The 12397-nt window shown below is 42.3% G+C and overlaps 2 protein-coding genes across 2 annotated transcripts in view; both read left to right on the top strand.

The window, feature by feature from the left end:
* LOC310998592 (NACHT, LRR and PYD domains-containing protein 3-like) overlaps positions 1-12397 on the top strand; it is a gene marked incomplete at both ends in the record, with an annotated part of 148577 nt that overhangs the window by 62218 nt on the left and 73962 nt on the right. The window lies entirely within an intron of this gene.
* eml4 (EMAP like 4) overlaps positions 1-12397 on the top strand; it is a 40169-nt gene that overhangs the window by 12116 nt on the left and 15656 nt on the right. Inside the window, exons 4-11 of the mRNA XM_083987743.1 lie at positions 210-330; positions 3196-3414; positions 6262-6402; positions 6552-6577; positions 8029-8064; positions 10425-10548; positions 11524-11673; positions 12326-12395. Coding sequence (XP_083843869.1) covers positions 210-330; positions 3196-3414; positions 6262-6402; positions 6552-6577; positions 8029-8064; positions 10425-10548; positions 11524-11673; positions 12326-12395 — 887 coding nt within the window. The remainder of the gene's footprint in view (positions 1-209; positions 331-3195; positions 3415-6261; positions 6403-6551; positions 6578-8028; positions 8065-10424; positions 10549-11523; positions 11674-12325; positions 12396-12397) is intronic.

Below are 12397 nucleotides of genomic sequence, written 5' to 3'. Positions count from 1 at the left end.
GACGCGGGGACAGACACAACCACCACAAAACAGGAGCAATTAAACTGAAAATCTTCAGATTCCTTCTTTTAGACCTAAAATGTTAGGAACATACAGCCCCGAGCTGAATTTGCCCGGAATTGTCCTTTAACCATCGTTCTGCTGGTCAAACTGGTTGACGTGACGTTGACGTTGACGTTGTCGTTGTTGTGTTGTTTCCACCCGTCCAGGCGGCGCTGCTCTACGCGAGGCGTACTCGATGTCCTGCATCGCTAACGGGGGAACATCTGGACGGAAGCGAGACTCCACATCTGTCACCAGGAAGGAGACGTTGTCGTCCGCCGCCAAGAGGTAAAAACACCGGAGCGTCTGACGCCAGCGGGGCGAAGCTGTTTAAACCTGTTCTCTTAACGTCACTGGTTTTACTTCACAGCCGATCGATCGCAGCGGATCGGATCAATATCTGATATTATAGAGGGTGTGCGTTTACGTAGCGTTCCTTTGGGACACGCCCCTTTTGTTCAGACTGAGTGGCAAAACAGACTTACATTCTCCTGTTTACATTACACATATATATAATATAAAAACGATTATCAATCAATCAATTTGTTTATTTCGGGCATGTCAATTTAAATCATCATCATCACACTTCATCTTAGTTCAAATAATACAATACACATGGCCGAAAGGGAAAGCGGGAGAAGCAAAAGCTTATCTAGTCCCGCCCCCATTACCCACAGAATAAAAATCTTTTCTTTTCTTTTTGCTTTTTTTTTAACATTTTGATATAACATTTTGTAGAAGGTCACATGGTTTTCCGTTACGTTTTTAATTCCATTATTACGTTCTTTGTTCTCACCATAATATAAAAATAATAATAATATATATCAGTCATGTCGGGGTGACGGTTCAGTCTCCTCTTGTCGTCTTGTTTTTAGATTAGATTAGATTAGATAAAACTTTATTCATCCCGAAGGAAATTATTCTGCCAGGCCGCTCCAGAGAAAATAGAAAATAAATAGGATACAAGGAGGAAAATATATGACAAAATATATCCTGCAATGTCTAGACAATATACACAACAAAGAAGCAACCTAGATATAAGTTAAAAGTTTGCTGCTGTCGCTGTAGAAAACTCTGCTTCACAAAGATAATTGTTCATAATGGAAGCAGGTTTCAGTGCTTTTGTGGCGATCTGCTTTAATCCAGAACGCAGCAAGATTTTTAGTTTTCTGTGAAGTGATGAAGCGGTGGAGAGCCGGTCGGTCGCCACATCGGCAGCTTGTCCAACGAGTTTGTCGCCTCTCGTCGGACACCGTCGGGAGAGAGGAAGCAGTGAAACAAACCACCACCACGACTGCCGACTACACAGCAGCCTGTACGTTCTGTACTTGCGCGAGATGCAATAACTCTCCATAACAGCGGGTGGCGCTAGTCTCGTGCCCGTAATCTGAAACATGAAAACAGGAAATGACCTAACGGAGAAACCATAGAAGAAACCAGGCAGATTAAAACAAAGCGCACACAACAGCTTGGTATTAGTTTTGAGAAGACGTTTTGGACGTTTTGGAAAACAAATCTTAAAAACGATCCAAAAAAGAAGCAAAATGTAGTTCGTCTTTGCCTGTGCCATGTGTTTTGTGTGTGGTTTGTTTCTCTTTTTTATACAGTCTATGGTTTGTTTACTATCGTCACTTCCGCCCCTCCCACACACCGTGCTGATTCGCTACGGCATCGCCCGTCATAATCGTCATAGCTGGCACACAGCCAATCAGAGTACCCGACGAGTAGACTCCCGGCGGCCGTCGGGACTGAGCATGTTGAATCGGCCCCGACGAGACCAGACGGACACACCAAACAGACGAGGCCCGACGCTCAACGGTCGGGCCGGTGTTTTGGCGACTCTTCCACTCGTTTTTTTGCCACTCAGTCCGAGTACCGTGCGTCATGTGCATACCCTCTATTCTGTCATTGGTTATTCAGACTCGCCCGTCCAGGCTGGTCGAGCTACACTGAGACGAAGTGTATGTGTGTTTTTTTTTAAGTATCTGTTTGAAGCTGGTTCTGGATCTCTGGGCCCGTCCAGTAGCAACACAGTAGAAACATCAAGTCTGATCTCACGGTCCTGGTTTTGTCCACAGGTAGAAGGAAATCAGCAGCCGGCGGTCTCAGGTGGATTCTGGTGGTTTGACTCGTAGCAGTAAACGTAGTAGACAGTAGACGTAGACTAGAACTAGAGCACTGCAATAAGAGAGTAACGACAGCATTGGTCCAATGGAAGCGCCTCCTGGTGGAGGAATATAGGTATTACAAAATCGCCCAAGAACTGACATCTCTGCATTGTTGGTGAATGAGCAAGTGTGGTGTTTTCAATAATTTAAGGACATTTCTAGATCACCCACGTTAATAGCATCACTGAGGATCCTTTACAGATAAACATTAACACATAGGCAAGTAAAAAAGAAACAAAAAAAAAATCTACATCTACATTAAAGCAGAAGTAAGCAGAATGTTTGTGTTAATATAAGTCTTAAATAGTTGTATCTTCCGACAGCAATCACTTCTATAGAGTGTTTGGTCTGAAACACGGGTCTGTCAGTCACTCTGCTCTGCTCTGAGCCGAGGAGAAAACTTCTTGTATACTTCCTTGTATCCTACAACCTTTATCCAATGAGGAGAGAGAACGGCATAAAGGGGCGGTCCGCTCTGTGTGTGCAGCCAAGGGATGCACGTGAATGTGGTGACGTAGGGACGAGGACCAATAGATCCATGACGAGGGCGGGGGCTGCTAACTCCATCGGCTGACAAGACGTTAGCCAAAACCACCGGATCGCTTACTTCTGCTTTAACACATAGGCGAGTAAAAAACAAAAAACAGTTGTCTACATTAATGTTTCAACCTACATTTTGTAATAAACAAATTATAAGTGTAATCTGATATGACCAAGACTCCTAAAAACAAAAACACGGCCGTTTTCATCAATTTATAAGCAAGTGGGCAACACACATACATTGGAGTGAATGGGTTTTCTGGGCGCTTTTGCAATACCCATATCCTGCCACTAGGGGCGCAAAACCCTTACCACGGGAGTCAATGGTGGTGTCCTTACTCTCTTTTACAGTGCTCTAACTAGACCCAGTAGAGACCCAGTAGAGAACCAGTAGAATCCGTAGAGTCGTCAGTTCTGTCTCTCACCGTCCCGGTTCTGTCCACAGTGGAGCAGACAGGAAAAAGGAGGTCAGCAGCAGCAGCAGCCAGCGCTCCCAGATGGAGGAGATCCAGGAGCGTGAGGAGCCTCCTCGCCCGAAGGCCTCGTCCCCCTCCCCCTCCTCCCCCCACCCCCCCCAGACCCCCCCGACCCCCCAGCCGCAGAGGTCCGCCCCGTCCGCCGCGGCAGACAGCGGCGGCAGCAAAGGCCACGCCACGCCAAAAAGGTCCCGCCTTGCCGCGTGATGTGTGATTGGTCAGCTGCATCTGACCTCACTTCCTGCTGACGCTGCTATGACATCACTCTGCTGACGGGTCACTAGCCCCGCCCCCAAGGAGCCACAGGTCCTCCCTTTAGCCCCGCCCACACCTGGGTCAGCTGGCCAATCAGGTGCAGCAGTGGTGTAGTCTAATGTGATACTCGGGTAGCCTATACTCAGTATACCCTCTGAAAATGCATAAATACTTCAGTAAACCCAGTACAACAAAACTATCTATGTCAATGGTTCTCAAAGTGGGTCCCCAACTTTTTCTTGAAATTTGACCACTTTTTCCTAGAATTTGTTTAATTTTTTTAAATTATTGTTTTTATTTTTTTCTTTCTTTTTATTTTTTATTTTTTTACCAGTTTCTTCTCAATTTTTCTGTTCTACTTTTTTATTTTTTAAAGAAATTTTTACCCCTTTTTGTTTTATTGTTTGCCCCCTTTTGTTTTTGAAAAATTTTACCACATTTTTCTATAATATTTTGAAAAATGTTACCACTTTTTCTAGAATTCTTGAGTAATTTTACCAGTTTCTTCTCAGTTTTTTAAAACTTTTTTTGTTGTTGTTGAAATTTTACCAGTTTTTCTTAGAAATGTTAGCAGATTTTTCTAAAAAAAACAAAAAAAAAAAACATTGCAAAATTGAACCCCTTTTTGTATTATTGTTTGCCCCCGCCCCTTTTTTTTGAGAATTTTTACCACATTTTTCTATAATATTTTTGAAAAAATGTACCAGTTTCTTCTCAATTTTTAAAAACTTTTTTTTTTTTTTTTTTAATTTTGCCACTTTTTCTGAGAAATTTAAGCAGATTTTTCTTGAAAAAAAAAAAAAAAACTGCAAAGTTTTACCACTTTTTTCTAGAAATGTTTCAACTTTTTTGGAGAAATTGTACCATTTTCCCCCCCCAATAATTTCTCTATAATCTTTCAAAAATGTAAGCCTAATTTAAACGTACATTGATTGTTTATGTATTTTTGGTGTTTGCTTCAAAATTTTGTCCAATGGGGGTCCGTGGTCTAATTTAAAAAAAAAGTTTGAGAACCACCAGTCTATGTGATACAAGTATGTACAGTTTACCCACCTAAAAAGCAGTTTACCCACTTCAAAACATTAGACTACACCACTGGGGTACAGGTACTACGGGGGCTCCTGATTGGCTGGCTGAACGCTCCCGGTTCAGCCAATCAGAGGCCTCCTGTGGCTCCTCGGGCGCCGGTCTTAGTGGCCTGGAGATCTGGAGTCTCCTCTTTGCTTTGCCATGAGACCCTCAGGCCGGGCTGTTTCATCAGAACCACTAACCTGTTCTCCTGCAGCTTCACCTGAGGACCTCCTCTCCCAGTGCTCCTCCTCTGGTCTAACTCCTGCTCCTCCTCCTCCTGCTCCTCCTCCTCCTCTGGACCTTTCTTTGGCCTCCTGCAGATTCTTGATCTTTCAGGAATCTCTGTGAGATCTTGAAGGATCCAGGATCTCCAGGAGCTTCGTGAGAACTCCTGGAGATCCTTGAACTTCTCCTGAGATCAGCTTCCATGAAATCCTCGATCCTCCTTAAAGGGATTGTAGCATTTTTTTTTAAAGTGGGGTTGTATGATCTACAAATAGCCCCTAAGTACTTTAATTGCAGTAGAAGACTCTCTGCACTCCTCCCGTTAGCAACGCCAGCCCATAATAGCCCTGCCCAGAGATTTACAACATACATTGTTGTGAATGGACCCAAAGAAACGGCCTATTTTCACGGCCTAAAAGAGGTTTTGCCTGAAAAAAAAGCACAGTTCCATTGTTCACTATAATATAATTTTTTCCAGCCCTTCAAAGTGCAGGAAAAACACAGTTTTTATTTGGACCTAACCAACTCACGTATCCCTCCGCCCAGGGTTAGCGCCCGCCGATCAGCAGTTGGTTAGGTCCAAATAAAAACTGTGTTTTTCCTGCACTTTGAAGGGCTGGAAAAAATTATATTATAGTGAACAATGGAACTGTGTATTTTTTTTTTTTCAGGTAAAACCTCTTTTAGGCCGTGAAAATAGGCCGTTTCTTTGGGTCTGTTCACAACACTGTATGTTGTAAATCTCTGGGCAGGGCTATGGGCTGGCATTGCTAACGGGAGGAGTGCAGAGAGTCTTCTACTGCAATTAAAGTACTTAGGGGCTATTTGTAGATCATACAACCCCACTTTAAAAAAAAAATGCTACTATCCCTTTAATCCTCTTCTCCTTCTCCTCCTCCTCCTCTTTGCTGGTAGAAAGCTCAGGCTGGACTGTGTGTGTGTTTTATCAAAGCTACTAACCTGTTCTCCTCTGAGCTTCACCTGAGGACCTCCTCTTCCTCCTCCTCCTCCTCCTCCTCCTCCAGCGGCCTCCTATCGGCTGGGCTTTGATTCTCGAGTCTAATGTGTGTGACTTCACTAACCTCCTCCTGGGTTGTGAGCGTGTGTGTGTGTGTGTGTGTTAAACAGACTGAATCAGTTCAATGAACCAAATGACGACTCAGTTATTATTACCTCTACATTACACAAAGTATTGCTAACATGAGTCATGACTACATTATTACACAAGTTATAGTTACAGTACCAAGAGTATGCAGTGGTTATTACAAGAGTACCTAGTAGTTATTAATGCATTATTACATGAGTTTTAACATGACAGTAAAAGACAAGGAGTCGTCATCTGGAGCTTTGAACAGATTCTGTTTCTTCATCCTCCTCCTCCTCCTGCAGCTCTAATGTGTTATTGACTGTGTGTTTCTGTGCATGTGTGTGTCCCTGTGTGTGTGTGTGTGTGTGTGTGTGTGTGTGTGTGTGTGTGTGTTCAGGGGGCCGAGTGTGAAGCGGTCCTCGGGTATGGAGCGCTCTCAGAGCAGCACCTGGGAGAGTTCGGACGAGAACAGGAACAAACTGGTGAAAGCTGCGTCCACCTCCAAACTGCTGGCCAAGGTGGTGAAGAACGCTGAGAGGTACACACACACACACACACACACACACACACACACACACACACACACACTGACACACTGACACACTGACAGACACACACAGGAGGAAGCTGCAGAGTCATGTTGTAACAATGACATGTTTGTTTTCTTCTCCTTCCGTCTTCTCTCAGGCACAAAGACCCAGTGGTCAGTCAAGGTAAAAACACACACTCTCATCTTCATCATAACAGGACCATAGTCATCATCATCATCTTGTGTAACAGCCAATAGGAAGACAGAGCCGTTGTTGTCGTCGTCTTCGTCAGCAACAACAACAACACTGCCTCTGAGACATTTAAAACACTTAAGGTTCAGTGGTTCCTATGAGGGGTGACCTCGAATAGTCAACTATTCGACGATTCGATTCAGAGAGGTCTCAACCTCGTTGTCGAATCGTAGCAAAAGAGGTTGTAGATTGTACCATTCTGAATATATGAATATATAGTAGGGATGCACCGAATATTCGGTAACTGAATATATTCGGCCGAATATTGCAAAAAAAAGCAACATTCGGCCTTCGGTGGAATGAGCGAAAAGCAAGGCCGAATATATATATATATATATATATATATATATATATATATATATATAAAAAAAAGTCTGATAAATACCCAGCCTGTCGCCCACTCCGTCCGTGGCCGACGTCTTTTAAAACAGTGTTTCCCAACCTTGGGGTCGGGACCCCACGTGGGGTCGCCTGAAATTCAAATGAGGTGGCCTGAAATGTCTAGCAGCCTAATTGATGAATGAAAAAAAATCTGACCAAGAAAGGTTAGGAACCACTGTTTTAAAAGACACTTGGGTTTTTTTGGAGTGTACTTGCATAGATCTTTCAGCACTCACAATGGGCCGATTTGGCCTAAATGAAAAACTTTATATAACTTGTTGTGCTCTTTTGATGAGCAACGGCAACTGGAATATTCAAAAACTGTCAGAATAGTCAATAAACATTTACTTTCTTTGAAAATTAAGTTTAAAAAAATATTTTATTTAAAAACTTTATATCCATTTTCGGTATTCAGTATTATTCGGTTATTCGGCCAAGCATTTTGATTTTATTCGGTATTCGGCTTCGGCCAAAAAAATGCCCCTATATATTAGGGGTGCTCCCTGCTGCTGAACGTCTGGTTTTACATAGAATTTCTTTGTTTTCTTATAATATTTGATGATGTTTTACCTTCAGTGGACGGAAAATTAAATCTGGGCCTAAAGTTTTATTTACAACAGAAACACAAAACAGCGCTGTCCATGGTGCTGTGACACTCGACCCCTGAACCATCTATACAACCACTGATGCATATATCATGGCCAGATAACAATTTTTTGTTTATTTTTCTGGAGCAGAAAAAGACGCAAATGAATCAAGGAGAAAACCTGATTCGAAGATCAGTCGACTAATATCTGACGAATCAGATTCGACTATGAAAGTCCTTAGTGGAGGACACCCCTAGTTCCTACAGGTTTTTAGTTTCTGTCTAAGTCTCAGATCCAGTGTTGTTGTTGTTTGTTGTGGTTGTTGTTTGTTGTTATTTATTTGTTTGTGTTGATGTTTGTGTTGTTTTGTCCATGGTCGTGTTGTTGAGTGACGATGTCTTTGTCCCAAACCAGCCAAAATGTCGACCCGAGAGAAAAACAGCCAAGCTGGTAAGTCCTGAAGAGTCCGGCGTCAGCGCGCGCTACGTAGCTAGCTAGCAGGCTAACAACAAGCTAACAGGCTAACATGCTAACAGCAGCTGAATTAGCGCTTCCTGTTTCTGCTCTGAACCAATCACATCTCTCTGTCTCTCTCTCTCTGTCTCTGCTTTTATATCGTCAGCCTCGCTCACCCTCCTGCTCTCTCTTCCCTTCAGACTGTTCAGGTGATGTCACACCTGTCTGTGGCTCCGCCCCCTCACATAATTTACCTCCATATAAGGGTCCAACAGGTGTTTTTATTGATATAAAAACAGAGAAAAACTCCAAGGCACTCCGTTTAAATCAATAAAATGCGTTTTTTTTTCTGGTATTTTCACTGTGACATATTAAAAATAACTCAGCATCAAGCTTTCATCAGGGAGTTAAGAAGCTTTTTAATGTGTCACTATGACAATGCCACATATAATCAAGGCATTTTATTGATTTAAGCAGAATGCCTTGGAGTTTTTCTCTGTTTTATATTTCCTATACCCCTCAACAAAGAGCACCAATCAAGAAATGAGTCCACCAAGCGCTCCTTGTTTGAACATTTTTTGATTCTTGCAAGAATTTGGGTGTTTTTATTGTTTTAATGAATCCACCTGATGAGACCCAGTATCTAAAGCATTGGTTCTGAAACTTTTTTTTTTACATCAAGGACCCCTAAACTGACACAAATTAGACCACGGACCCTCCCCCATTGAAACAAAACACCAGAAATACACAATATATAGGCTACTGAATAACACTACTTTTTTTAGTCAGTGTACGTTCAAATTGGGGCCAATGGCGTGAATTTTTGGAAACATTTTGGAGACATTTCTGGAAAAAATGTAATATTTATAGAAAAAATTCAATTCAAAATTTAAAAATTGTAGAAAAAAAAGTGGTAAAATTTTGGGGACCACCTTGAACCCCCTCGCCACTGCCATTCCCATTTTGATTGACAGCTCAGTTAAAGGGACAACGAGGAGTTTTGGAAAAGCGAAGTGTTTTCACACTACATTTATGAGCCTCCGCACCGTGAAATTCTTTGACCGGCGCAAGACAGACTCATGTTTTCATTCATCAAGAATTAAAGTCAGAGGTTGGAAGACGATCACATACCGTCGTAGTTCCGACCATAAACGGTGATTAGGCGGCGTTATTCTCATGACTCGCCGTGAAACCGAAAGTAAGGAAACGCTGGTCGGCTCGCCCAGCATTTCCACCACCACTAAAGGCTCATTTATGCTCCACTTACGGACGTAATTGTATGCGTCCGTTTCAAACGTTGTTACCGTCACTGCCCACATACTTTCATGCGTCCTTTACGTTGGCATGGATGTTAACCAATACATCCACCAGGGGGCAGCTCAGAGTCAAAAGTTTATGACAACAAACATGGCGACTACGGAGGAGATCTTGATAATGTACATCATAAATAAAACAAGAAAACGGACTCGTTATGTGATGCGGTGGTCGGTAAGGCCGTTAAATTCATCACGGCTGGAGGACGGAGGATCTCGTTCAGCCATCGTGTCTTCTTCAAGTTCTTCTTCTGTCTCACACTGGCTCTAGGCTACGTATCGGGTAGTGACAGCAACAGCGCCCCCACGGTTTGGTGTGTATCCGTAAGCTTTGTGGAAACGGACGAAAAACGGACGAAATGAACGCAGAGTACGGACGAAAAACTCCGTCCGTATCTGTATGCGTATTTAACGTTGAGCATAAATGGGCCTTAAAAATAGCAAAATAACGATAGAGACAAAACGACATATTTATCTAAAATGGGACCATTAACAAGTGTGGGTAACATAGATTCATCCACATTAATATGAGACTTTTTTATTGTCGCGGAATGTTTCATTCTGACGCTGGAGAAACTCCTCGTTGTCCCTTTAAGGTCAAATAAAAATAATTTTTGAACAGCAGTGATTCTGTGGAGGTAAACTACTACTACTACTACACACCTGCCTCACCTGCATCACCTGCATGGCATCGACTCCTCCGTCCCCGTCCCTCACCTGTCTGACTCAGGTAAAGGTCTCAGTCTGAGTGTGAAAACAGACTGAGACCTTTACCTGTCACCTGGCAGCCGACAGGTGTCTCTACTGTAATCTGATTGGATAAGAGGCCAACACAGCTCACCCGTCACAGAGATCAGTAACAGGCCAGGATGTTCTCGATCAATCCTTTTATTGATTATCTGTGACTAAGATTAAGGCCAAAGTTTGTGTTTGTTTGTATGTTGACAAATGAGAATCCAAACTAAGTCAACAGTGATGATGATGATTGTGATGATGGCGGGTCTCCAACATGTCTTCCTCTCTGTGTCTCTGCTGTTTCAGACGGGAACTTCGTTAAGATGTTCATGCGCGGTCGACCGATCACCATGTTCATCCCCTCGGACCTGGAGAACTCGGTCGGGGTTCGGACAGAACTTCCTCCAGAGAGACTGAAGCTGGAATGGGTGTATCCTTCACTGTTTCTATTAAAGCTCCTTCAGAATAAAGGTAGATAAAGCTCCTTCAGAATAAAACGATCCTTCAGAATAAAGGTAGATGTTTAAAGCTCCTTTAGAATAAAGGTAGATGTTTTTTTATTAAAGCTCCTTCAGAATAAAGGTAGATGTTTCTATTAAAACTCCTTCAGAATAAAGGTAGATGTTTGTGTTAAAGCTCCTTCAAAATAAAGTAGATAAAGCTCCTTCAAAATAAAAGTAGATGTTTGTATTAAAGGTCCTTCAGAATAAAAGTACATGTTTATATTAAAACACCTTCAGAATAAAGGTAGATGTTTGTGTTAAAGCTCTTTCAAAATAAAGGTAGATGTTTGTATTAAAGCTCCTTCAGAATAAAGGTAGATGTTTGTGTTAAAGCTCCTTCAGAATAAAGGTAGATGTTTCTATTAAAGCTCCTTCAGAATAAAGGTAGATGTTTGTGTTAAAGCTCCTTCAAAATAAAGGTAGATGTTTATATTAAAACTCCTTCAGAATAAAGGTAGATGATTGTGTTAAAGCTCCTTCAGAATAAAGGTAGATGTTTGTGTTAAAGCTCCTTCAAAATAAAGTAGATAAAGCTCCTTCAAAATAAAAGTAGATGTTTTTTATTAAAGCACCTTAAGAATAAAGGAAGGAAAATAATGTGCAAAATATAAATCAATGAAAGTGTATATATACTAACTACATTATAAATATTATTTATTTGACCAGTTTTGAACAACACAAACTGAGTTCAAGATTAAATTCAAGATTGTATCACGTGATCTAATCTGATCTCCGAATCCGTTTTTGGTTTTGAAACGACCCATTTTCAAGATTTGATCCGATCCATGATCCAAAATCCGATCCGATTTACTTTTGAACAACTGGGCCCAGATGTTTCCTCTTCGGTATATCTCTAAGCCTGTGTAGTGAACCCTCAGTAGAAGTCCTTGACCTCGGCACAGGTACGGTTACCGTGGCAGAGACTGCAGAGCGAACGTCTACCTCCTTCCAACCGGGGAGATTGTTTACTTCATCGCCTCCGTCGTGGTTCTGTTCAGCTACGAGGAGCGGGCGCAGAGACATTACCTCGGACACACCGACTGTGTCAAGTGGTGAGTGAAAAAAAAAACGTTCGCTCAACCTCAAACTGCTGCTGCTCCCATAGAGTGCCGAAGCGGAAGCAGGAAGTAACGTCGCCATGGGACCTCAATTCGAAAAAAAGTCTCCATACAAATGAACGGGAGTCCAAGTTTTATTTTGTGATCCGTTTGAATTGTGCCATGACAAAAAAATATGACACCTACCTGTTTAAAACATCACGTTTCATGCCGAGAAATCAGCAGTTTGTTGTAAAACTATTACTATAACTATTAACTATTACTATTTAGTAAAATAAAATTCCGAAGAGTCCGTAAGCAGACGTCACCACATGGCGTCCTTCCTTTCCCGTGTCAGTTGGTGACGTATTTTTTGTGGGACACCAGATCTGTAGTCCGTAGAGCGTCTTCACACAAAATACATAATACATAAATTGCTGGTTTCTTTTCATGAAACGTGATGTTTTAAACAGGTAGAGGACATATTTTTTTCTCATGGCACAATTCAAACGGATCACAAAATAAAACTTGGACTCCCGTTCATTTGTATGGAGACTTTTTTTGAATTGAGGTCCCATGGCGCCGTTACTTCCTGCTTCCGCTTCAGCACTCTATAGGTCAGTGGTGACAGCTGAGTGACATCATCTCTCTGTGTCTCTCGTCTCAGTCTGGCCATCCATCCTGATAAGATCCGGATCGCTACGGGACAGATCGCCGGCGTGGACAAAGACGGACGGGT

Source organism: Trachurus trachurus (genome assembly GCF_905171665.1).
Source record: "Trachurus trachurus genome assembly, chromosome: 15".
NCBI classification, from domain to species: Eukaryota; Metazoa; Chordata; class Actinopteri; order Carangiformes; family Carangidae; genus Trachurus; species Trachurus trachurus.
Note: the sequence above shows the minus strand (reverse complement) of the source record. Positions and strands in the feature narration are given on the sequence as shown.